At 40.6% G+C, this 26,934-nt stretch overlaps 1 protein-coding gene across 2 annotated transcripts in view; it reads right to left on the bottom strand.

Moving 5' to 3' along the window:
* The window catches only part of SGCD (sarcoglycan delta), a 482,630-nt gene that overhangs the window by 144,408 nt on the left and 311,288 nt on the right, over window positions 1–26,934 (bottom strand). For both annotated transcript variants that reach the window (XM_058281332.1, XM_004466363.5), the window contains exon 4: window positions 3,242–3,329. In XM_058281332.1, the coding sequence (XP_058137315.1) occupies window positions 3,242–3,329 (88 nt within the window). The remainder of the gene's footprint in view (window positions 1–3,241; window positions 3,330–26,934) is intronic.

The raw sequence follows: 26,934 nt of genomic DNA, 5'->3' as shown, positions 1-26,934 counted from the left end.
GGAGAGGGCAGGCATGGAGAGGTAATGAAGTGCTAATGAGTGAGGGATGACCTCAGGATGGGGATAGGGTGACCTCAAGATGGGGATAGGGTGACCTGTTTGTCCACAATGTATTCAGTCACGTGGCAAAGTGGGGTTGTGACTGGGGGACACATGTTTGGACTTTGTCTCCATATGCCTGGGCAATATCCTCAGACTTGGTCCCTGAGGAGTTGAGGGCATCTTCAAGCGTATATTCTGTGTTTACTCTGAATTTATGGATGGTTTGTGTGACATGAGGAGAGTATGCTGAAGAGACTGCTTCAATGACAGGACACAAAGCACTATTAAGCTATCTTGCTTCTCAGGGCTTCTCAGCATATAAAGTGGAATTAATCCAGGGCCAGAACTGTTTCCGTGTATAAAGTTCGGTAACTGGTTACTATACCCAAAACCCCACCAAGCAACTGCTGGCTCAATGGGGCAGACTACATGTTCTTTTGTCGATTTCACCTGGGGCTGCCAAACTTCCCTGGATGTATCTGGAATCCTAAAGAACAATTCTGGAGGGAAAGGCAAATGGAGCTGGAGACTGCTCAGGAGGGCTCTTGGTGAACCCACTGTTACCCTCTCTGATGAGAAAAATCACAATTTCATAGCTTGAAACTGATTGTCAGTTAAGCCTTCTCAGACTTATGAGGTTCTTCTTTAATTAATCTCCTAAAATGGAAGGAGAACCAGAGTCCACCAGGATGCATAGCAGTTTTGAAGTCTAACCACTGCCAAAGATCCCAGGAGCAGGACAGGATGGGTGGTTGTCCAGCCTTAAGTTCTTTCCCCAACTCTCTTGACACCAGGACCCTTCTCCACTCCTGCATAATACCGTTCAAGGCTCTCTTGCAACTTTCTTCTTTACTGGTTGGGTCAGCGGGTTCCCTGATGTTAAATCAGCAGCATTAGGAAACAAATATGTATTTATCACCCAGCTTGGGAACTTAACTATCATTAAGTAAAGCATTTTTCTTGCAGAAAGATGGCCTGAGTTACTAATATTTGAATTTCTAATGGCTTCGAGACATTCATTAGGTAAGAAGGAGGATTCTGGAATTCTCAGCATTGCCTGGTGGAACAGGTCTGTTTGGAAGACAGGATTAATTTGCTCTCATGTAAGCACATTATCAAATAAAGTGCAACAGGCTGCTGGGTCTGCCCTGTTCTTTCAACGGTGTGCATAAAAAGGGGTGTAAAAGGAGGACCTGAAAGGGAGAGTGTATGGAGCTGTGTGTAGGTGTGTGACTTTAGGATTCTCCTTGGAACACATCTGCTATATTTAGAATTCATCTTGAAAGGCACCTGCTGGCTGGCTTGAGAATGGTTTTCTGCCCATCTCATTCTAATATTAGCTATCTTGTGCATTAACTTTAGAGTTAGGGAAAGGTGTCTCTCAGTTCCCAGAAGGAGAGAAGTGGGGAAAGGAAAAAAAAGAAGAAAGGATAGAAGAAAGTGGGAATGAGGTGAGAGAGGAAAGAGAAGAAGAAGAATGGGGAGAGAAAAAGAGGGGAGAAAATGAGGGAGAGGAGAGTAGGAGACCAGGCAGGAGAGAGAGTAAAAGGAAAGGAAAGAGAAGGGAAGAAAACTGGAGGGGAAGGTAGAAGGGGAGAAAAGATAGAGAAGAGAAGAGTAAAGAGAAGGAAGACAAAAGGGGGAGGAGGAGAAAGAAACAGCAAAAAGATGGGGGAGTAGAAGAGGGAGGGGAAAGAAAGTAGAAAGAGGAAGGTGGGAGAAGAGGGAGGAGGAGAGAATGCAGGGGAAAAAGAAAGAGAAGAGAGCACTGAGAGGGGAAAGAAAAGAGGGGAGGGGGGTAGAGTGACTGACTGACTGCATCTTTTGTTGAATAACAGTCATTTGGGCAGTTCCAGCTTTATCAAAACAAAATCTCTCAAGTAAACCAAATCTCCTACTGCAAATAAATGGCAAATGATCAACAAGCTAAATAAGTTCCTTTTGAACACAGGAATCTGGGAGTTGAAGGTTGGATTTATTTCCCTCCTGGAAGCAATTTTCACACACGCTGCTTAAATCATTGCTTACTGAAGCTGTTTATTTAATTATTTAGTGTTGTGACTGCAGGCCAGATGTGGCAGAAGCAAGGCCAGCCATCCAGCCCCACGCAAGAACAACATGTTTATGGATTATGGGCTCTGCTGCGCAGCCGTTGCTTCAATCCCTCAGCTCCTCTGTTGGTGGATGTTCCAACTCACCCACTGGCCATGACTCTCTAGACAACCACATGCAGCACTCCCGGGGGCAGAGAGTGGGGCCTCTTTCCTCGGCAGAAAAGACCCTGGACACAAAGCCACCTGCTTCCCAGTGACTTGTTTATTGGTGGGGCTCTGGATGTTTTAGTCACGGTAATGTTTCAGGGCATTTGGGCAACTGACTTCTCAAAATGTCCATCTGTGCACTTTTCTCTCAGCCCCAAAGCCAAACAAATGGTATTTTCTGCCTGGAAGAATAACACTGCCATCCAGGCACACATCCCTTTTCCTCCTGCTGTGAGAGCGCACAATGACTCAGCTGACTCCAAATACCAGGGGGCAGCCCTCATTCCAGTCAACGCATTACCACAGCCACAAGGCCCTGCTTATCATTACCATCATTATTGTGACTAACCAAGTCCGTGGTTAAATTTCAGAAATACAGAGCTGAAAAACCCAGGGGATGCTTTCCACAGCTCTACTCTATTAAAAAGAACCACGTGAACATATTCATGGTGATGCATTGGCATCTTACCGCTGAGTTCGGTTCAAATTCAGCACACATGGAAAATATGGCCTGGACTCAAATTACCATTGCTGATTCCTTTTATAACCCATAAAGTATGCCATGCATGATTTTGTGTATACTGTGCTCTTTCTCAATCAACTCAACAAAGTCAGTTTTTCTCCAGCATTGGGGCAGAGAACTTGTCTTTTGTTGACCACCAGATGAAGCAGCTAGCTTATGTTTAGGTACCACATAATAGGAAAGACATTTTTTTTCCCCCTCTAAACAAGTACACTTAGATTTGCACAAGATAAGTGCATGTATTAGATGGAAATAAACCCTTTGGTAGAATTACAGGATGTATGTTACATTCACTTTCCCAACACAGTGAACACGTCCCTTTCTTTTGTTCACCTGGTTTTCATTCAACCATCAACTCTACATTTTCTGAGTGCCTTCCATGGACCAGACACTGTGCTAAGTTTTCTTTTCTTACCTGTTATCAGCTGAGTTAGCACTTTAGTCTGGTCATTGAGAATGTTTACTGTAACATTTCTGGCAGATTTGAAGTACAGGGCATTACCCTACAAGAAGAAAATAAGAGAAATGTGAAAATGACAGCAGATCTCTAAACCAAAAACTACAATTCCAACTCTCCAGGGGGCTGAACAGGTCTCAGACAAGTTCTCATTGATTTGTCTTTACTTGGAAACCCCAAATGTTTAATGAACTCCACATGCATGATAATTAACAGATTTTCATCTAATATATATTCTCCCCAAAGTGACAGACCAACACACACACACTCTTAATATTGATCTTCCTAAAACACACACGTGCACACATGGGGTGCACACACATTTTTATAGTTGAATCAAAGACAACTGGAAAATAGAGTCCTGTAGATTTGATTGCAGATATTACTTAGATGGTATACAGAATGGTCAGGAATGACTGATATCACTTAACCTCATCCTTTCTAGTTTACAATTTGAAAGACAATGCAGAGTCCTTACTCAGGAGAAGAAAGCTCTCCTAAAATATTCAAGGTCTGTCTCTTAGGCAAGACTACCAGCTGTGAGAATCCAAGGCAGTTCTTAGGAACTTGAAATTTTCTTTTCGTGGGAATGTTAGCAACATAGAGATGGCCTGCGACCAGGAAATCTGGTATCTCCAAGTAGGTGTGCCTCACTTTTCTTCCTCTTCTTTTCTCTAGATTTCTTTTCCTCTGGGCACTCTGTGCCTTCAGACACTCTCGCCTTTACCAGGCACCCTAACCCCTCTTTCATACTGTGGTATGCATTTCTGAGAATGATTCAGAAGAGGGTTCAGCATCCTTCCTTTGTAAAATACTCAATAGTCAATATTTTAGGCATTGTGGATGTACAGACTCCATTACAATCACTCAACTCTGCCATTAAGATGTGGAAATAGCCATAGATAATATATAGATAGATGTGCATGGCTGTGTTCCAATAAAATGTTTTTCATGGACACAAAGTTGAATTTCATACAATTTCCATGTGTTGTGAAATATATTCTTCCTTTGTTTTTTCTATCATTCAAAAATACAAAAAACATTCTTAATTTGCAGAAGATTCAGAAATAGGCAAGAAACTGAATTTAGCCACAGACTGTAGTTTGCCAACCACTGACTTAGAAGGTCTTCTGTTCCTAGAGTATGTGCATTTGAGAAGGAAATAAAGCCAGAAACGAATGGATGAATCTCTGACAGAATTTACTAGTTATCAGGTTGCTGTTACTGGAAAAAAAGGAATTTGAGTAGTCATTCTGGTCATTCCAAACTTTTGTTATCACATGGCATATACCTGCCTGAAAATTCAATAGGACCACTATGCATTGAGTCCCAAGACACAAAATCCTTGTCCTACAAGTTGTGAGGAAACCAAAGTTCAGCAAAACTCGGTCTTTACTTTCAAATTCTTATGACCTAGTGGGGGCGATTAGATGGGTACCGATACGTTATGAAGAAAACAATAAGAGTTATTAGGGATCTACAGACAAAGACTTTGGGGGACTTTCCTGAAGGATGAGCTTATTTCCAGCTTGAGGTTGTGGAGTAGGAAGCAAAGGAGATTTCCTAGAGAAGGTGACATTTAACTGAGCTGGGAAAGGCAGATAGGTAAGATTTTACCAGGTTAAATGAAAAAAGGCCACAGAGGTAGGATGGTTGTGAACTGAGTGGTGGGGCTGAGGACTGGCTTAGTGACCCCAAGCTAGTACCTGAGTAGGGCAGGGGGCAGGGGTGGTGCTACTGGGCAATAGCAAGACCCAAGCGAACTTCCGCAAGTGGAAGAGAAGGTGTGGGGAGGCAGCCACCAACAGTTACTGAAGACTGACAGTCTGGAGTCAGAGTCTGTCTTACCCAAGGGTAATTGCTAAAATAGATGACCAAAACCCACGATCCATTCAGGCCCTGAATAAGCAGTTAGCCTAGGGTGTAAGCTATGGTCCGGCAGAGAGACAGTGGCCTCCGACACATCACCGCAACCTCTGCTTCAGTGTCATCCCCCACAAAGGTTTAAGCTTTAAACTTCGCCTGACAGAAAAACTATGATTTCATTATGGGTTGGGGAAGGAGAAATGCATTTTATTTAATATTGTTGTGGGTTTCCATATTTATCTGTCCATTAGGAAATAAATATTGGCCTAAAATATTCTCTTCTGCATTGTTTTTGGCAGTGCTTAAGCAGTATTGTCTATTTAAAGCTTCAAAATCACTTAGGTAATGTGAGAATTCAGTACTTGGAACCTGGACAGGAGGTTATATATTGCTAGAAGTTAATGAACTAACTTTCCTATTTGTAAATTCAGCAACCTGGCACTGCACAGAGATAAGGGACCTGGAATCCAACAATTGGATACATTCCATTGCCAATGCCTAGTGTGTGACCTTGAGAGAGCCACTTATCTGTTCTGCATTCAATGATTTGGACCTTCCTTCTTCACCATTATCAACACCAAAGTCATCATCAACCTCATCAATAACAAAATTGAGCATGTCCTATGTGCAAATACACAGGAAGAGCTCTGGAGTCAAATGCCTAGTTTCCAACTCTACCCCTTGCCAGTTGTGTGATTTGAAGCAAGGCACTTAATTGTTCCAAGTCTCAGTGTATTTATGATGGCATAGATACTATCAAAAAAATCTTTTAAAATATATGTATTATTCTTAAATTATTAAATCATACATGCAATTAATAAAATACACACAGCAGAGTGCTGGGCACATAGTAAGTCCTCAGTAGTTTTGGGGGTAAGGAGAGGAGGGGGAAAAGGAAGGAGGGAAAACGGCAGGAGGAGGAGGGGGTAGGAAATAAGGGAGAGGAATGGGGAGGGGAAGGAGGAGGAAGGAGGAGAGGATGGAGAGGGGGAAGTTGGAAATAGAGGGAAATGAAGATGACCTTTTTTGCTTTATTTAATCCTAAAAACCCGTTTTCAACATCCTATGTTCTCTTATTTCAGAAGTCTTTTTTTTTTTTATTTTATTTTTTAATATTTATTTATTATTATTATTTTTTAATTACATTAAAAAAAATATATGAGGTCCCATTCAACCCCACCGCCCCCGCCCCCCACTCCCCCCACAGCAACACTCTCTCCCATCATCGTGATACATCCATTGCACCTGGTAAGTTCATCTCTGAACATCACTGCACCCCATAGTCAATAGTCCACATCATAGCCCAGACTCTCTCACGTTCCATCCAGTGGGCCCTGGGGGGATCTACAGTGTCCCGTAATTGTCCGTGAAGCACTATCCAGGACAACTCCACGTCCCGAAAACGCCTCCACATCTCATCTCTTCCTCCCGTTCCCCACACCCAGCAGCCCCCATGGCTACCGTTCCCACACCCATTCCACATTTTCTCTGTGGACATTGCATTGGTTGTGTATTTGGCTTATCATTGTCTTTCAAATCCCAGTGTCTTCAAATGCTACCTGCCTGCTACCCATATTATCCAAATAATTCTATCGCAGGAGAATCTCATAACAGCTTTGCTCAAGATTTACAGCAAGAGGAATAATAAAACCACCCATTACTTTTTATTACCATGTCAAAATATTATAGTTTAGCATTAATTGTTCTAATATGTGAACACCTTGGGAAACAGAATCTTTGCTATGTCTTAGTTTAAACAAAGGACCTTCATTTTAGCCTGGGATCTATTGCTGTAATACTCCCATGTACCTGATATAGAAAGATTACCAGGAAAAATGCATGAACCAGCATTAGCAAATGCAAAGAGCCTTGCCCAGCAGCAGCTGGGTCACTAGGCCTTTTGTTTTGCTCCCTGAGTGCCTGCTGAGACTCGAACAGGAAAATACCAGCCCAGCAAAGCATCCCTGGGGTTTCCACAATATTAGAAGAAGTAGAGTATCGTTTATGGCTGATGAGAAGCTAAATTCTGCCCTCTCAGCCTCTTCTCTTTCCCCTTTTCTCCCTCCCACTCACCACTATAGCTTCTGAGCCTGGGGATGTTAGTTTCTGTCCTACTTTCACTAATTAACCTCCAGGTAGTCCTCTGAGGCCACGGGGTTTGAAGGGCATAGTTCTGGTGAGTAGAAAGGAGTCTCCTTCATGCCTGAATGATGACGAAAAGAGCTCTGGAATGGCTCAGGTCAGCCTTCAGCCAATTAGCTGGGAACAAGGTGAGGCTGCAGAATGGAGGCAGCACACCACTTCTCCCACATTGGGAAAGAAGGACGGTCCACATCAGTACTTCCGACAAATAACGAGAGTGCACAGCATTTTTTTGCTGAAATTCTTGACACAACCATTTTGATAGGGAAGTGTCGCCTGTCACATCTCTGTTTCATTAAAGTAGAATATGAAGAACAGACCCAAACATTTTCTCGGTGACTCAGAAATGAATATTATTTGTTCCACTATGCCCTCAAGGGGCTATTGTATGTGAATGGCTATTTGAATCTCAATGACTCCATCACACCCATCATGCTGATATTTAAAAATCATTGCATCTGATTTTCAAAAATGTATTATTTAACTTTATATCAAAACAGAGCACGTCAAAAGAAAATTCTGCAAGGCTTAGAATGAAGAGCAACAATCTGCACATCTCATTATTGTAAGAACTTTCAAATGCCTGGATGCTTCTTTAGGTATTTTTCTCCATATGGGCCAGGATACAGTTATGATATCACTTGATTTATCAGCTTCAGATATTGTGTACCGAATTTTTTCAATGGATGGCAGGTATTTAGATCTCTTTCTTATACCTGCACATACACGCATTCATATACCTCCACACTTTTCACAATCTATGCTTTAATATTCAGAATTCACATTATTATGATTATGTGTATTTTGTCGACAGCTGAACCATGAAGTGAACTTTGCCTCCGTTGCATTTTTTTGTTCTTGTACAATCACTCTTTCCCACTCCCAATCCTGGAGTCAATAAATACTTTGTTTAAAAAATTTTACTTTGTTTTCCAATTTTCTTACTCTCCTTTCTGTTCAATTCTTTTTCTTTTGGTTCTTCTTTCCAGGAAATATCTTCAACTTCAGGTTCCAAACTTTCTGGTGATTTTGTAAATAATTTATACTATTATACTTTTTAAAAAATAACTTACTTTTTTTCTTCCCCTCCCCCTCCCCAGCACTGATGTTTTTTCTGTGTCCATTCGCTGTGTGATCTTCTGTATCTGTTTCTCTTTTTGTCTTCTCGTCTTGTCTTTCTCCTCTAGGATTCACTGGGATTCAATCCTGGGGACCTCTGATGTGGAGAGAGGTTCCCTGTCAATAGTGCCACCTCAGTTGCTGATTTCTGCTACACTTCAGCTTGACTCTCCCCTTTGTCTCTCTTCTGTTGCATCATCATCTTGCTGTGTGACTCACTTGCACGGGCACTGGCTCACTGCGCAGGCACACTTTTTACAGCATGGGCACTCAGCTCACCACATGGGCATGCTTTCTCTTTTTCTTTTTCACCAGGAGGCCCCAGGGATTGAACCAGTGTCCTCCCATATGGTAGGTGGAGGCCCTATAGGTTGAGCCACATCCACTTGCCACTATCATACTTTTAATTTTCAAGTTTTTAAACATTCTTTTATTCTTTGAATATTCCTTTTTATTTCATCCCTTTGATGGATGCACCATCCTCACTTAGACTCTGAAAATGTTACAAGTATTTTTATTGTTTTTTTCCCCTGCTTCATAAGCATTTTCTCTTTCTTCTGAGTTCATTTTAAATTCTTTGTTCTGACATTTGTCTCTTAGATTAGAGGCTTTCCTCAAATGGTTGGTGCTCCTTGGCTGTCTCCTTATTTTGGGGAGGGTAAAAAAGTTGATAGGAAGTTCTGTTTCTGGAAAGGTGAGCCTTTCCATAGGAAACAGTGGTAGGGATTCTACCTCCCAGTGTGAATGAAGTTCTGAGAAAGAAAGGATCAGTTTGACTGGGAGCCAGAGGGGAGTCTTCCCAGAAGAATGCTTGGCTGGCTAGGACTTCTCTTCCTAAGCCAAATTCAGAGTAGCTCATACAATCATTACTGCCATCCAACTTTAATTCAGATAACACAGGATCCTGGCTTAGTGGAGTAAAGGTTCAAAGTGTGAATTTTGGAGTCAGACAGCTTTGGGCTTGAATCAAAACTCTTACATTTTTTATTAACTATGTGGCCTTTTATAGTCTTTGGCCATTTATATTCCTTGAGCCTCAGTTTCTGCATTTATGAAATGAAGTAAAATGCTACATCATTGTGTCGATATGAGGGTAAAGATTAAGGAAGAAAATAGGTGCAAGATCCCAGGAGAGTGCCTTCAAAAATGCTTCAAAAGCAATAAGTAAGCAAAGAAGCAAACAAAACTATATTAGGAGAGGCTACTTGGAAAAATAGTTCATTCTAAAACCAAGGTAAACAATTTCTAATAAAATATGAGCCAAGAACACCTTGTAGTGTCAGAAAGAAAGGAAGTGCTCAAACCCAACCAAACCAAAACAGCTAAAATGATACAGCATGTTAAAGGGACACAGGAGATAACTGAAAGAACCCCTAAGGCCAAAGTTGGAACAATGTGGGCAACATAGTAAATAATGCAATTTTGGATTATGGCCCAAAGTACAAAATAAATATCCATGAATCCATACTGATATAATTAAGTACATATATTTATATGGGGTAGAATAGACAAATCTCTCATGCAAAAGAATTGGTCCCTCCTTAAAGGGGGACCATTCATCGTGACTTCCTTCCAAGGAGTACAGTACAGAAGGGGCATGAAGGAGTAACTTCTCAGCAGAGAACTTTAACTTTACCCAGGCACGTATCAAGGTCCACATCAACAGTGATAAGTCAAGTGGATAGCATGCATCCTTGATGGGATGTGCTGAGAATGGCAGTTTACGTCTGTGGCTTTCTTCCCCAAAACCAATGACTCCAGTCTAATCATGAAACACACACACACACACACACACACACACACTAACAACCCAAAATAAAAACAAAACACCAGAAAAATCTCAATTCAAAGTCAATCTAAAAAATACCTGCCCTGTGCTCCTCAAAACTGTCAAGGTGAGTTGGACTCCCATCCTGGGGAGGCCTGATATGTTCTCAAACAGAGGGGTGAGTATAGAGCATAGGGAGTTCCTAATATGGGAGGACAGACCAGTGTGTTAAGCCCTCAGCATTGTTGCAAGTAAATATGAATCTTGTCCAAGGAGTGAAGCCTGGTGGTTGCTGTGGGGCCCAAGGGGAGGGGGAGGGAGGAATAGAATAGACAGAACAGGGGACATTTTGGGGGTAATGGAAATATTCTCCATGATCTTGCTATGATGGAAACAGGCCATGTTAAATTACATAAACATTTATAAAAGTGCAAGAACCAAAATGTAAACCATAATGTAAACCACTGACCATGGTTGGTAGCTATGGTTTCAATATTTGTATATCAGTCATAACAAATGTACCATGCACGTATAAAAGGTTAATATGAAAAGGGGAAAAGGGGGAGGATGTTGGGTGTATGGGAGTATCCCATAATATGTATGTGACTTTATTGTGACCTAAAACTTCTTTGAAGACAAAATGAAAAAAAGTTAGACACTGGGGAAGAAATGGAAGAAAATGTCACTGTACATATAGGACAACAGATATTACAGTGATTTTTAATTTAATTTTTAGTTTTTCTAAATTGTTATATATTTTATTTATGTTTAAACCTATCATTATGATTTCATTTTCCTACTAATTGTATTTGGCAATATTCTTAGATTTATTTTTTAAGAAGTTTTGGATCACAGAAGGGTTACAAATATGGCAGGGGAGGATCATTGGTGTCAGTGATGGGGAAAACATGGGAGGAAGTTCACCTGGGCATACATATAAGGTATATAAATGTGTTCAAATGTTCATGGGGCATTTTCACAGTGGGTAGAGATTCACACAATAACCAAAAGAATATTGAATTCCCATCCCGAAGAGCTCTGCCACATTCTCTAATGGAAAAGCAATAACCCCCCAAGTAAAGGAGCAATGATTAGTGCAGAGGGATGGTCCATTGATAAGCCCTTGATACTGATGACTATGCTTATAAGTCTTTGCTCTTGAAATTGTAACTTAGCTTAGTGTTGTAGGGTGCCTAAGAGTTACCTCCTAAGAGCCTTCATTTTGCTCAAATGTGGCCTCTCTGTAAGCCAAACTCAGCATATAAATGCATTACCTTCCCCCCAGTGTGGGACATGACTCATGGGGATGAGCCTCCCTGGCACTAAGGAATCACTACCAAGCACCAACTAGCAATGCAACTAGAAAAAGACCTTGTATAAAACAGAGAAAAGGTAAAGCCAAATGAGTTTATATGGCTAAGAGACTTCAAAGTGAGTCAGGAGGTCATCTCAGAGGTAATGCTTATGCACATCTCAGCAGGATCTCATAGACTGCCAAAGTAGATCTTACCCTGAAGTGGAGCTCCTGAAGGCCCTGGAGACACCCAGGTCCCACAGTAATGGAGGATAGTTCCCAAGTTTGGTGCCTTGCCAGTGGGCTGTACTTTGGAATTTGTGATCCCAAGTGTGACAGAGTTGGACTCAGCTGTGACTTCTCTACACATGCCTCATCTGTCCTTTATATTTGAACCTACAGTTGGTGCTGGAGTTGGTAGGTGTACCTCTAAGAGACTTGAATCTTTGGGCAGTCCATGTGTCAGCTGAGCTCTGAGCCTCAGCGGGGTTGCCACACTTACTCTCCAGTTCATGGAACTTACCAGGACAACTAACAAGGAGGTGAGGAGGGACAGCCACTATACCAAGGAACTGAATCTGCAACTGCTTGTAAGAGAGTCACATCCATCAGCCATATGGGATTGAAGTCCCCTCTCAATTAGAGGTGGAGTGGGCATCACCATCCCAGCATCCTCAGGACTGGGGAATAAAATATGGACTAGAGTGGACTTACTGGTATTTTACTATAGACTTATCGTGATTCTAGCAATGGAAGAAATTCTGTCATTTATGTGGAGACAGTGACTACTGGAGGTGCTGCAGGCAGGGAGAAGGAAAAAGAGGTGTAATATGGGGTTTTCAGGACTTGGAATTGTCCTGAATGATGCTGCAATGACAGATACAGGACATTATATATTCTGCCATAACCTACAGAATTGAGTGTAAATTATAATCCATGCTTAGTGGCAATGCTCCAAAATGTGTTCATCAATTGCAATGAATGGAGGCAGAGCAAGATGGCGTCTGAGTGAGTGCACTTCATAATCACTCCTGCAAAGGACCAGCTGAGTAGTGTTGGAATCTTGCCAGAGTGGGTTGTTTCAGGGGCTTGCGAGGCATGAGGTGTTTGGACATCAACTTGGAGAGACTGCAACAGAAGTAGTGCTTGCTAAAGGTAGAATTATGGATTTCTAGCATCGAGGTCAGAAGTTGTGGGGATTTGGGACCCTTCCCCCTAGGGCTGGGGGCCGCAGCATTCCCTGGACTGTCAGTAGTGTGGTGGTGTTCCCAAACCTTGTGTTTCCCAGAAGCATGGTCCCAGGTCCGTGACCCCTAAACCCCCGTTCCATAGACCCACATACCCCAAGTCTGCAATATCCCATACTTACCTCTCCTAAATCCAGCACTCCCTGAGGTATGGGATTACTCTAGGCCTCCAGTTTTGGAATGACTCCCTGAGTCAGAGGACTTTGGTGGGAAGTGCAGAGGGGCCAAATGAATGTGGGTTCAATTTTTTGGTCCCCCCCCCTTTTTTTAAGCTTGGAGGAGCATACCAGATGGTTTGGGGAGAGCCTAGGAAGAAAGGAGGGCAAATCTGCTGAGAAAGCCCAATTTACCTAAATGCCCTGGGATAGGAAACTTGGTCTGGGAGAAGGTGGAATCAGAAAATCATCTACCCCTCCTGTAGCACACCTTAGGGAGAGGGACTGTAGGACATGTTTTGAAAGCTTCCAATAGCATATTTGGGGTTCCTGGTAAGGTATGGGTGCACTCTCTTTGGAAATTAAGAATTAAGATTTGGTTCACCAAACACCCACTTGAATCTCCTACTGGACCCCTCACACAGCTTTCCTGCTGCCCTGGGAGAGAGAGAAGTCAGAAAGGAAGAAAGGTGGAAGGTCAGACTCCTAAGCATTTGATTTAACTGCAAAGAGGATCTTTGCTCTAACTTTGCTCTAAACTTTGTCTGGTCTTTTTTTGTTGGTTTGTTTTCTTGTTTTTCCTTCCTCTTTGTCCCCCCATGACCCTTTCTTCTTCTTTTTTTCTTTCTCTTGCTTGCTTTCCACCCCTCCCCTCTTTCCCCCCTTTTTTTTCTGTTCTTTTTTCTCTTCTTTTTTATATATTTTTTATATTAGGTGCTGCAAGGAGTGCTTCACATTTGCTGTGTTTCTTCGTCCTTGATTTCCACTTTTCTGTGTGTACTGATTTTGGCTACCAACTCTATCCCCTTTCCTCTATATCTTTCTATCCTCTATCATTTATTGTTTCTCCTACATTCCACCTCTCTTTCTTTAGTCCCCAATTTCTCTGACTTTTTATTTCTAATACTTTTGTACTATTTTCTTTTATTCACTCTCTATATTATTGGCCTTTCTTTTCTCTTTCCCTCTAACCTGACCTCACTGATCTTTTAATTCATACTATATTCCTCCCCATATTCAGTGTACTATCTCATTATAGGTACTCCACTTTTCTTACTGTTATAATTCTACACAGTTTACATGAGTCTAATATCCATTCTTGTAGATCTCACATTGTTAACATTTACTACCAATACTACTATTATCCTTTTTCTTTTCTTATTCCTTTTGCCTTCTCTTGCCCATATATTTTCCTTCAAGTGAACTTAGCCAACAACAAGGAAATAGAATAAGAACAAAGTGACAAAGAGAAGATTTAACACCCACACAAAACAACAACTAATTAAACCCCGAGACTAGACAAAGAAGCTAATCAACTGAATAAACCCACCAAGATAAAATGATGAACAGACAACAACAAAAAACTACAAACCAAACCAAGACTCAGGAAAACATGGCCCAACCCAATGAACAAAAAACCAGGGAGAAGAGCAGAACATTGAACAAGTAATTAAAGTTCTCAAAACATATATTAGGGACAAATTTAATGACATGAAGGAAGAGATTAAGAATATGAAGAAAACACTTGAAGAGAATACAGAAGAAATTGCAATCATGAACAAAAAGATAATGGATATGATGGGGATGAATAGCACAATCCCAGAAATCAAAAATACACTCCCAGCAAATAACGGCAGATTTGAGGGGGCAGAGGAAAGAATTAATGACGTGGAAGACAGTACATCTGAAATAAACAGAGTAGAATTGATAGATAAAAAGATAGAAAAAATCCAGCTAGGATTTAGGGACCTGAATGACAATGCAAAATGCACAAACATGTACATTATAGGCACCCCAGAAGCAGAAGAGAAAGGAAAGGAAATGGAAGAGTTGTTGGAGGAAGTAAGGGCTGGAAACTTCCCAAATCTACTGAGGGAGATGGATGTCCATGACCAGAAAGCACAACACACCCCAAATAGCATAAATCCCAGCAGGCCTACCCCAAGACATATACTTGTCAAAGTATCCAATGCTCAAGAAAAGAGGAAATACTAAAAGTAGCAAGAGAAAAGAGAACCATCACATACAAAGGAGGCTCCATAAGTTTAAGTGCTGATTTCTCATCTGAAACCATGGAAGAAAGAAGGCATGGTATGACATAGTCAAGATACTAAAAAAATATCCAACCAGGATTACTCTATCCAGCTATACTAGCATTCAAAAATGATGGAGAGGGAAGCAGACTTGGCTCAATGGATAGAGTGTCCACCTACCATATGGAAGGTCCATGGATGAAACCCAAGGCCTTCTTGACCACTGTGCAGCTGACCCATGCATAGTGCTGATGTGCACAAGGAGTGCCATGCCACGCAGGGGTGTCCCCCACGTAGGGGAGTCCCACACACAAGGAGTGCGCCCTGTAAGGAGAGCTGCCTAGCATGAAAGAAAGTGCAGCCTGGCCAGGAGTGGTGCTGCACACATAGAGAGCTGGCACAGCAAAATGATGCAATGAAAAGAGACAGATTCCTGGTGCCGCTGACAAGATAAAAGTGGACACAGAAGAATACACAGTGAATGGACTCAGTGAACAGACAACTGGGGTGGGGGAGGAGGAAGGGGAGAGAAATTTTAAAAAAAGATTATAAAAAAATGATGGAGAGTTCAAAATATTCACAGATAAACAGAAACTAAGAGAGTATGCCAACAAGAATGCTCCCCTTCAAGAAATATTAAAGGGAGTTCTGCAGGAGGAAAGAAGAAAACAGGAGAGACAGCATTGGAGAAGAGTGTAAGAACAATTAAAAAGATAAAGAAAAAAAATCAAACAAAATCTGACAAACACAAATCCAAAGAAAATATGGCTAATATGAGTAATTCCTTGAAAGTAATAACACTGAATGTCAATAGAGTAAACTCACATGTCAAGAGACTCAAACTGGAAGATTGGATAAGGGAATATGATCCATCTATATGCTGTCTAAAAGAAACATATCTTAGACCCAGGGATTCAAGGAGGTTGAAAGTGAATGGCTGGAAAACAATCTTATAGGCAAATAATAACCAAAAAAGGGCAGGGGTAGCTATATTAATACCAGACAAAATAGACTTTAAATGCACAACAATTGTGAGAGACAAAGATGGACACTACGTATTAGTGAAAGGGATAATCCTTCAAAAAAAAGAGAACAATCTTAAACATTTATGCTCCTAACAAGGGCACCTCCAAATATGTGAGGCAAACACAGGAAAAACTAAGTGAAGGAATAGATGCCCCTACAATTATAGTGGGGGACTTTAATACACACTATCACCTTTGGACAGAACATCTCAAAAGAGAATCAATAAAGAAACAAAGGCTTTGAACAATATATTAGAGGAACTGGACCTAATAAACATATACAGAGCATTACACCCAAATACAGCAGGATATACATTCTTCTCAAGTGCACATGGACCATTCTTCAAGATAGACCACATGCTAGGCCACAGAGAAAGTCTCAATGAATTCAGAAAGATCAAAATCATACAAATTAATTTCTCTGACCACCTTGGAATGAAGCTGGAAATCTGGGAGGGCCAGAGACCCAGATTTGGCAACAAGATATGAAAGTTAAATAACACACTCATAGAAAAATAGTGGGTCAAGGAGGAAATCTCAACAGAAATCAGTAACTACCTTGAAACTAATGAAAATGATAACACAACATATCAAAACTTATGGGGTACAGCAAAAGCAGTACTGAGAGGGAAATTTATAGCCATAAATTCATACATCAAAAAAAGAAGAGCTAAAATTGAAGAACTAACTGCACACTTAGAGGAATTAGTAAAAAAAAAAAAACAAAAAAACAAACACAAAACAAACTAAACCCAAAGGAAGAAGAAAGAAAGAAACAACAAAGATCAGAGCAGAAAGAAATGAAATAGAAAATAAGAAAGCACTTGAAAAAATAAACAAAACCAAGAGCTGGTTCTTTGAGAAAATCAATAAAATTGACAAACCCTTATCTAGACTAACAAAGAAAAAAAAAGAGACGATGCAAACACATAAAATAAGAAATGAGAAAGGGGATATCACCACTGACCCCATAGAAATAAAGACTATCATAAAAGGATACTTTGAAAAACTATATGCCTGCCAACAAGAAGGACATTTTAGAGGAGATGGACAAATTCCTAGAAACACATGAGCAGCCTACTTGAGGCAAGAAGAAATTGATGATCTCAACAAACCAATCACAAATAAAGAGAATCAGTCATTAAAAACCTCCCAACTAAGAAGAACCCTGGGTTGGAGGGCTTCACAGATGAATTCTACCAAACTTTCTGGAAAGAACTAACACCAATCTTCCTTAAACTCTTCCAAAAAAATTGAAACAGAAAGAACATTGCCTAACTCATTCTATGATGCCAACATTACCCTCATACCAAAGCCAAACAAAGACATCACAAGAAAGGAAAATTATAGACCAATCTCTCTAGTGAAACTAAATGAGAAAATCCTCAATAAAATACTTGAAAATCATATTCAACAACACATTAAATGAATGATACACCATGACCAAGAGGGAGTCATTTCTGGTATGCAAGGATGTTTCCACATAAGAAAATCAATTAATGTACTATACCACATACACAGATTGAGGGGAAAAAATCATATCTATAGATGCAGAAAAAGCATTTGAGAAAACACAGCATCCTTTCTTGATAAAAACACCGCAAAAGATTGGAATACAAGGAAACTTTCTGAACATGATAAAGGGTATATATGAAAAACCCACAGCTAACATCATTTACAATAGTGAAATCCTAAAATCTTTCCCTCTAAGATCAGGAACAAGACAAGGATGCCCAATATCACCCTTTCTATTTAACATTGTGTTAGAAGTACTTGCTCGCATACTGAGGCAAGAACCAGATATAAAAGTCATCCAAATTGGAAAGGAAGAAGTCAAAATTTCACTATTTCCAGATGATATGATCCTATACATAGAAAACCCTGAAAAGTCTACAATGAGGCTTCTAGAACTTGAGTTCAGTAAAGTCACAGTTATAAGATCAATGCACAAATATCAGTAGCATTTCTGTACACCAGTGAAGAGGAATCTGAGGAGGAAATCAAGAAACAAATATCATTTACAGTAGTAAATAAAAAAAATCAAATACCTAGGAATAAATTGAACTAAAGGTGTAAAAGACTTATACACAGAAAACTACACAACACTGTTCAAAGAAACCAAAGAAGAACTAAATAAATGAAAGAATATTCTTTGTTCATGGATAGGAAGAATAAATATTATCAAGATGTCTATCCTATCCAAGCTGATGTACAGATTCAATGCAATCCCAATAAAAATCAATACAGCATTCTTTAATGAACTAGAAAAACTATGAAATTTATTTGGAAAGGAAAGAGGCCTCGAATAGCCAAAGACATTGAAAAAGAATAATGAAATTGGAGGAATCACACTACCTGACTTCAAAACATACTACAAAGCTACAGTAGTGAAAATGGCATGGTATTGGCACAAGGATAGAAACACAGACCAATGGAACCGAACTGAAATTTTTTGATATAGATCCTCATATATACCATCATATGGTATTAGACAAAGCCACCAAACACACTCAACAGGGAGAGAATGGCCTCTTCGACAAATGGTGCCTGGAAAAAGTGGATATCCATATGTAAAAGAATGAAAGAGGATTACCAACTCACACCTTATACAAAAATCAACTCAAGATGGATAAAAGACCTAAATATAAGAGTCAAGACCATAAAGACCTTAGAAAGCAATGTAGGGAAACATCTACAGGACCTTGTAATAGGAAATGACTTCATGAACTTCACACCCAAAGCACGAGCAGCAAAAGAACATATAGATAAATGGGAATTCTTCAAAATTAAAGCCTTTTGCTCCTCAAAGGAGTTTGTCAAGAAAGTGAAAAGAGAGCCTACTGAATGGGAGAAATTATCTGGTAACAATATATCTGATAGAAGACTGATATCCTGCATATATAAAGAACTCCTACAGCTCGAAAATGAAAAGAAAAACAATCCATTTAAAAAATGGGCAAGAGACTTACACAGACACTTCTCCAAAGGAGAAATACAAATGGCTAAAAAGCACATGAAAAAATGCTCCAAAGCACTAGATGTTAGGGAAATGCAAATCAAAACTACAATGAGATGCCATGTTATTCCCATGAGACTGGCAGCTATCAAAAAAAACCACAAAAAAACAGAAGACTATAAGTGCTGGAGAGAATGTGGAGGAATGGGAACACTCATCTACTGCTGGTGGGAATGCAGAAGGATCCAGCCATTCTGGAGGACAGTTTGGCGGTTCCTCAAAAAACTAGCTATAGATTTGCCATATGATCCAGCAATTCCACTGCTGGGTATATACCCAGTAGAATCGAAAACAAGGATACAAACTGATCTATGCACAAAAATGTTCAGAACAGCATTATTACTATTGCCAAAAGTTGGAATCAACCCAAATGCCCATCAACAGATGAATGGATAAATAAAATGTGGTGTGTATATATATATATACACACACACACAACAGAATACTACTCAGTTATAAGAAGGAATACATTACAAACACATGTGATAACATGGATGAATCTTGAGAACCTTATGTTGAGTGAAGGAAGCCAGGAATCGAAGGACAAATCCTACATGACATCTCTGATATGAACTAAGGAAACCAAGCTGTCGCAGATAACTAGAGACTGGATGATAGGCTTAAAGGAATTTGGGGGGAGAGGAAGGTTGTGAGCTGACATCTACATGGGTGAAATCTATAAGCTGGAGGTAAATATTTGTAGAGGGAAGGGATAAAATGGGGGCATAGGGATAATTTTGGGTAGAGCTTTGAGGGCTTGAGGGGAGCTAGGGATAGGAGGATGGGTCAGATGGCCCAAGAAATTGGGGAGAGGGTGGGGGACCATTTGGACATAGGAGATTGTCAGGTATTTGGTTGAAACTATAATGTTGAGAAAACTCATTAGAAAATATAATAAGGAAGTTTACCTTTTTAAGATGCCCTGACACAGGGCAGGCTTCTAGGGAGTTTGTGAGTGCTATTTTGTCATAGTGGGTTATATCTTTGGGTGGAGACCCATACAATGAATGTGAATGTATACCCACATCCTGGGAAAGACTGATGTTCTCAAACAGAGGGAATTGTGTCTCTTGAGAGAACTGGTGGCTCCCAAAGAGTTATGGCAGTCGAATATGTCAAGCTCTCAACATTGTTGCAAGTATCTGTGAATATGGTCCTTCAAGTAATGAAGATTGATTGTCACTGTGGGCATTGTGGGGAGGGGGAGAGAGGTATTGAATAGATGGAATCAGGGTAACTGTGGGGCAATGGAAGTGTTCCACAAGATCATGCAATGATGGATATAGGACATGTTGAATTACAGCAAAAATGTATAAAAATCTATAGGCTAAAATGTAAACCATAACATAAAACACAAGACAGCTAAAATTTTAAAAAATTGTATAGTCTAAAATATAAATTGTAATGTAAACCAAAATGGAACCTTTGTTGAAAGCTATGTTTCAATATCTGTACATCAGCTGCAGCAAATACAATATGAACATGTAAAAATATCATTGCTGGGGAAGGGACAAAGTGTTTGATGTTGGATGTGTGGGAGTACCTTATATTATATATGTGAATTACTGTGATCTAAAATTTTTGTGAAGACAAAACTAATAACTAAAAAGAAAAAAAAAGAAAGGATGTAGACACTCAGGAAGAAATGAAAGAAATTGCCTCATCACTGTACATACAGGGCAACACCTATTTGCAGTGATGAAGAGAAAAATGTTAAAAACAAAGCTTTTTAATTTTTTCATTTTTGATACCCCAATTTATTTTTACTTTATTTAATTTTTCTAAATTAATATGTATTCTATATCTAACCTTTCAACTCATCACTATATTCCATTTTACTATTAATGGAACCCGGCAATATATTAGGTTTCATTTTTGAAGAAGTTTTGGACCACAGAGAGGTTCATCTATGGCAGGGGAGGAACACTGGTGTGGGGTGTTATTGATGAGGGGGAAATAGTTGGCAGGGAGTTCTCCAGGGCATGTATACAGGGTACATAAAAATGTTTGGATATTTTCACAGTGGTTACAGTTAAAAATGACAACTGAGGGAGTGCCAAATTCCTAGCCAGGGGAGCTCTATTACAATCACCAATGGAAGAGCAACACTCTCCCAAGTGCAATGGCAAAGACCAGTAAAGAAGGATGGTCCGTACCAGCTGAAGATGTAACTAGAAAATGACCTTGAATAAAAGGATCAACTTGGACCAGCACAATATCTCAATCTACATATAATACCAGGAGTTAAAAATGCTTTTTCACCTGAATAAAGAGGGAAATGGAAAGGACAAATGAGTTTATATGGCTCTGAGTCTCCAAAAAGAGCTGGGAGGTTATCAGAGGGGTCACCCTTATGCATACCTCAGCAGAGTCCCAGAGACAAATAAAGTAGATACAACCCCAGGTATTGGTTTTTCTGAGGGCTACAGAGGCCCACAGGTTCTATGGTCATGGCAGATGGAGTTCAGTGCCATGTCAGTTGGCCCTAGTTTGGAGTTTGTGTTTCTGTGTGATGGAGCTGGACTCAGATGTGATCTTTGTTCATAAGCCTCTCCTGTTACTTTTACCGGAACTGTAGTTGGTGGTAGGGTTTAATATATACCCAGGGGACTGAATCTCTGGACTGACCATGTGATAGCCAGGGGACTGAGCCCCAACAGACTTCAGCTCCTACACTCTGGTTTATTGGACTTACCCCACTCAGCTAAATGGAGGTGAAGAAAGTCAACCACCACACAATGGAACCAAGAGTGCCTACAACTGAAAGCAGGAGAATTGCATCCAGCATCCATGTGGAATCCAAGCCCCCTCTTGATATAGATGTGGAATAGACACAACCATTCCAAGGTCCACAGGATGGAGGAATAGAATATGGATTAGAGTGGACTTACTGATAATCTATTCATGAACTATTGTGATTAGTAATTGAAGAAAATGTGGCATTGGTGTAGAGAAAGTGGCCATGGTGGCTGCTGGGGGTAGGGAATGGGAGGAAGAGATGAGATGTGGAGCCATTTTTGGGACTTGGAGTTGTCCTGGGTGATGCTTCAGGGACAGTTACCGGACATTGTATGTCTTCCCATGGACCACTGGGTGGAACGTAGGAGAGTGTGGGCCATGGTGTGGACCATTGACCATGAGGTGCAGCGGTGTTCAGAGATATATTCACCAAATGCAATGAATGTCTTATGATGATAGAGGAGATTGATGTTCTGGGGGGAGGAGTGGGGTTAGGGGGGTGGGGAGTATATGGGGACCTCATATTTTTTTAATGTAATATTAAAAAAAAAATAAAGACAAAAAAAAAAAAAAAAGGATGGTCCAGCAATGAGCCCTTGACACCGATGACTATGCTTATGAGCTTGTGCACCTGAAATATGAACTAGGCCTAGAACTGCAGGGTGCCTAAAAGTTACCCCTGAGAGCCCCCATGTTGCTCAAAGATGGCCACTCTCTAAGCCAAACTCAGCATGTAAGTGCATTATCCTCCCCGCAGTGAGGGACATGACTCCTGGGGATGAGCTTCCCTGGTGCTGAGGGATTACTACCAAACACCACCTGATAATGTAACTAGAAAAAGACCTCGAATAAAAGGGTCAACTCAGACCAGCAGAATATCTCAGCCTACATGTAATATCAGATGTTAAAAACTGCTTTTTGACCTCAAATAAAAGGGGAAAATGGAAAGGATAAATCAGTTTATATGGCTATGAGTCTCCAAAAAAGAATTGGGAGGTCAACAGAAGGGTCATGCTTACAAACGCTTCTGCAGGGTCCCAGAGACAGCCAAAGTAGATACAACCCCAGGTACTGGTGCTCCTGAGGACTACAGAGACCCACAGTTTCTATGGTCATGGCAGATGGCTCTGGAGTTCAATGCCATGTCAGTTGGCTCTCTTTGGAGTTTATGTTCCTGAGTGTGATGGAGTTGGACTCAGATGTGACCTCTCTACACATGCCTCTTCTGTTACTTTTACTGGACCTGGGGTTGGTGTATACTCAGGAGACCTAAATCTCTGAACTGTCCATGTGACAGCCAGGCCCTGAGCCTTAGCAGACTTGCAATTCCTACCCTCTGGTTTATGGGACTTACCCCAGCCAGTGAACAGGGAGGTGAAGAAGGTCAACCACCACAACAGGGAGCCAAGAGTGCCTACAACTACAAGGAGGATAATTGCATCCATCGTCCATGTGGAATCTAAGCCCTACCTTGATATAGAGGTGGAATGGACATAAACATCCCAGGGTCCACAGGATGGAGAAATAGAGTATGGATTACAGTGGACTTACTGATATTCCACTATGGAACTATTGTGAGTAATAATGGAAGAAATTGTAGTACTGATGTGGAGAAAGTGGCCACAGGAGCTGCTAAGGGTAGGGAGAGGGAAGAAGAGATATGATGTGGGGGCATTTTCAGAACTTGGAGTTGTCCTGGGTGATACTGCAGGGACAGATGCTGGACATTGTATGTCCTGCCATGGCCCACTTGGTGGACTCGGGGAGAGTGTAAACTACAGTGTAAACCATTATCCCTGTGATGCAGCAGTGCTCCAAAATGTATTCACCAAATGCAGTGAATGTCCCATGATGATGAAAGAGGTTGTTGATGTGAGAGGAGTGGGGTGAGGGGGGTGGGGGGTATATGGGGACCTCCTATATTTTTAAAATGTAACATTTAAAAAAAATAAAGGAAAAAAAATTGCGATGAATGTACCACACTAATGAAAGAAGCTGTTAATGCGGAGAAAATTGGGAGGTGTGGGGAGTGGGGCATATGGGACTCTCTAAAATTTTTTTAGCATTTTATGTAATCAAATATCTTTTAAAAAAAAAAGATTTATTTATTTTATTTATTTATCTCCCCTTTCCCCCTCCACCCCCCTGGACCCCAGTTGTCTGTTCTCTCTGTTTGCTGCATCTTGTTTCTTTGTCTGCTTCTGTTGTTGTCAGCGGCATGGGAATCTGTGTTTCTTTTTGTTGCATCATTTTGTTGTGTCACTTCTCTGTATGTACGGCACCATTCCTGGAAAGGCTGCACTTTCTTTCGCACTGGGCGCCCCTCACTCCTTGTGCACGGGGCTCCCCTACGCGGGGGTCACCCCTGCGTGGCAGGGCACTCCTTGCGTGCATCGGCACTGCGCATGGGTCAGCTGCACACGGGTCAAGGAGGCTAGGGTTTGAACCGCAGACCTCCCATGTGTAAGACAGCCACCCTAACCACTGGGCCAAGTCCGCTGCCTCAATATCTTTAAAAAAATTTTTTTAAAATAGGAAAATGAAACCTGTCAAGGTCATCAAATTCAAGGGAAATTTAAGATATCCCAGCTAAAAGAAGTGTGAAGCAATTCCTTGGGCAGAAAGAGGATATTCGGTAAAAGGAACTCTGAATGAAGTATTGACGTTACTTAGTAGTAATGTATCAATATTGGTTCATTAATTGTGGCAAATGTACCATAGTAAAGTTAGATGTTAATAATTGTTGAAAACCTGAGTGTAGAATATATGGGAAATCTCTGTGCTATCTTTACAACTTTTTTAAAAATATGAAGCTATTTTAAAATAAAATATTAAAAATATAAATGATTTTAGGCTGCAAAATTCTAAGATTCTAAACTTTTAGGAAGAGATGTTAGATATGCAACCCATCTGTCCTTAGGCAGAAAACTTACTACACCATGGATATCTGATTCTGCTTTGGGATTGATTGAATTACTAGGAAATCCTTATGCTGTGACAAAATCTATTTCTATGAGACTTTTGCCTTTAGGCATGTTGAACAAAATCATACGGTTCTCCCACCGCTGGTTCCCACTCAGGGATCTCTATGAATATCATCATTCATCACTGGTCAGCCCACAGACAACAGGGGATATAAGAAGAACTTACTGGCCTCTTTATAGTAGTTATCACTGCACTGGTTTACTAAAATAATACTGACTCTTGATATTTCCTGGAAAATACCTGACATGAATATAGATGCTTCATTAAAATTCTGCCCAATGGATAGTTTGGAGGTTTATTTTCAGCAAGTGTCAAACTTAATATTTCTAATAGATGCTTTAGTTGTTTCTTAAATGGCACTTTAAAAGCATGACAAATATTTAAAAACAATACTATAACATGGCTGTTTCTATTTTACTTAAGTTTATCTCCTCATAAGTAAGTGTGGGTGTATTTCTACTGTTTTGAAAAACTTTTCCAGGCATGAATAATGAAGCTACACTGTAAACCACTTACTCAAAATAAACTGGAAATGATCCAGTTTTCCCATTATAACATCCTATTCAGCTACTTTCTGCCCTGTGCCCAAATTTAGGTGCATTTAGGTATCTCTCTACGGTTAACTAAGCCGAGCTATTCCAGTTCAATAATTACTTGGGGGTGCCATGTTAACTGTCAACACCGCAAGGGGACTGCCGGCTTTTCTAATGCCCAGGACATTCCTGGCACCCATCAGGCTTTCAATCAATATTTGTTGAATAACTGAATGCGAGGATCAAATTAAGAGTCAACAGAGACTGAGAGTTGTGAACAAAAGGAGTAATTAAATAAGGGTTGACATTGACTGTCAAAGGGAGTTTTCAAAAGGCGAGCCATTAAGCATGGGTGATGCATATGTCAGCACGTGGAAAATTGAATGTGTTGGGAGAATGCTGTACAGATATGTAATCAACAAATATGTGTTTACCACCTAATGCAATGCAAGGCACTATAGCCATACAAATGAGACTTGAGATGTTAAGTCTCTAAATGATAGGGAGAAAGAGTGGCATGCTTCATTACCCCAAGTTCTTGCTGGCATAAAAGTCATCCCTGGGCATGTAGCCCCCATCTGGCACATGGTTCAAATGTGCCATCTTTCAATTGTCCCACAGTCAATTCACTCCACAATATTTTTAAATCACCTTCTAAACAAAAACTACTGTGGAAAATGCTGTGCACATGACTCCCTGCTCTCCTGTAGTGTACATCCTGGCAGGGGAAACAAGCATTAATCTAAGAGTTCCAGAAATGGTTATATAATTGCAATTGTGATGTGTGCAATGAATGCCAAGTAGAAGGTGGGATGAGAGCACATGCAGGGAGACCAAATCTAATCTGGGAGGTTAGGGAAGGTCTTTTGAGGAAAGGACACTGCTGAGATCACAGGGAATATTGGGAATTAGCTGAACCATAGGAGAAAGAACTTTTCAGACACAGCAATGGACATGTAGACCAACCTGAGACAGGAATGAGCTTGACATGTGTTCAAGGGAGAGAGAGAAATGTGGGTGTGATTGGAGCTTAGTGATCAGGGCAAGAGTGAGATCCCTTCTATGCCATCAGCTTTGTTGCCAAAGCTATTGTCCTCCAATGGACAGAAATGTGGAATTTTGATGTAAGAACACTCAATTGTTTCTCCTTTATGGATGGTGTCTTAGCATTCCGTGAAGTCTTTTCCTGCCATAATTTAATCTTTACATTTTCTTCTGTTAACATGTGAGTTTTATTTTTCACATTTAAGCCTTCATTTCCCCTTAAGTATGGTTCTCTGTATAGATTAGAAAGAAATCCAAATGGAGGCAGTTTCCTAAAGACTATCCACCGAGCAATCATTCATTCCCCCACTGACATGTGGTACCACCTTTATCATATACATTAATTCCCAAATATGCACAATCTGTCCCGAAGCCATTCTAAGTCTCTCCCACTGTCGACCTGTCTGTTCATGCACCAGTGCCATACTGTTTTTATTTCTGCAGCTTTGTGGTATGCTTAAATATTTGGTCTACCATCTTTGCTCTGGTAGGGCATTTTAAGGGTTTGAACCTTTCCTCCCATTCTATTGCTGTGGAACATTTACAATAAGCTTTAAGTCTAATAGCTGCAATGAAGAAAATACTTTTTTGGCTCTGGTTGGGATAGTTAGGGAAACCTTGAAGGGGAGGGAGGCTTAGCCAGGGTTTCTGAAAAAGCAAAAGAGCAGAGAGTCCATGCCACACA

Source organism: Dasypus novemcinctus, chromosome 2 (genome assembly GCF_030445035.2).
Source record: "Dasypus novemcinctus isolate mDasNov1 chromosome 2, mDasNov1.1.hap2, whole genome shotgun sequence".
In the NCBI taxonomy this organism is placed as follows: domain Eukaryota; kingdom Metazoa; phylum Chordata; class Mammalia; order Cingulata; family Dasypodidae; genus Dasypus; species Dasypus novemcinctus.
The sequence above is the reverse complement of the archived record's forward strand: the minus strand, read 5'-3'. Positions and strand labels throughout refer to the sequence as shown.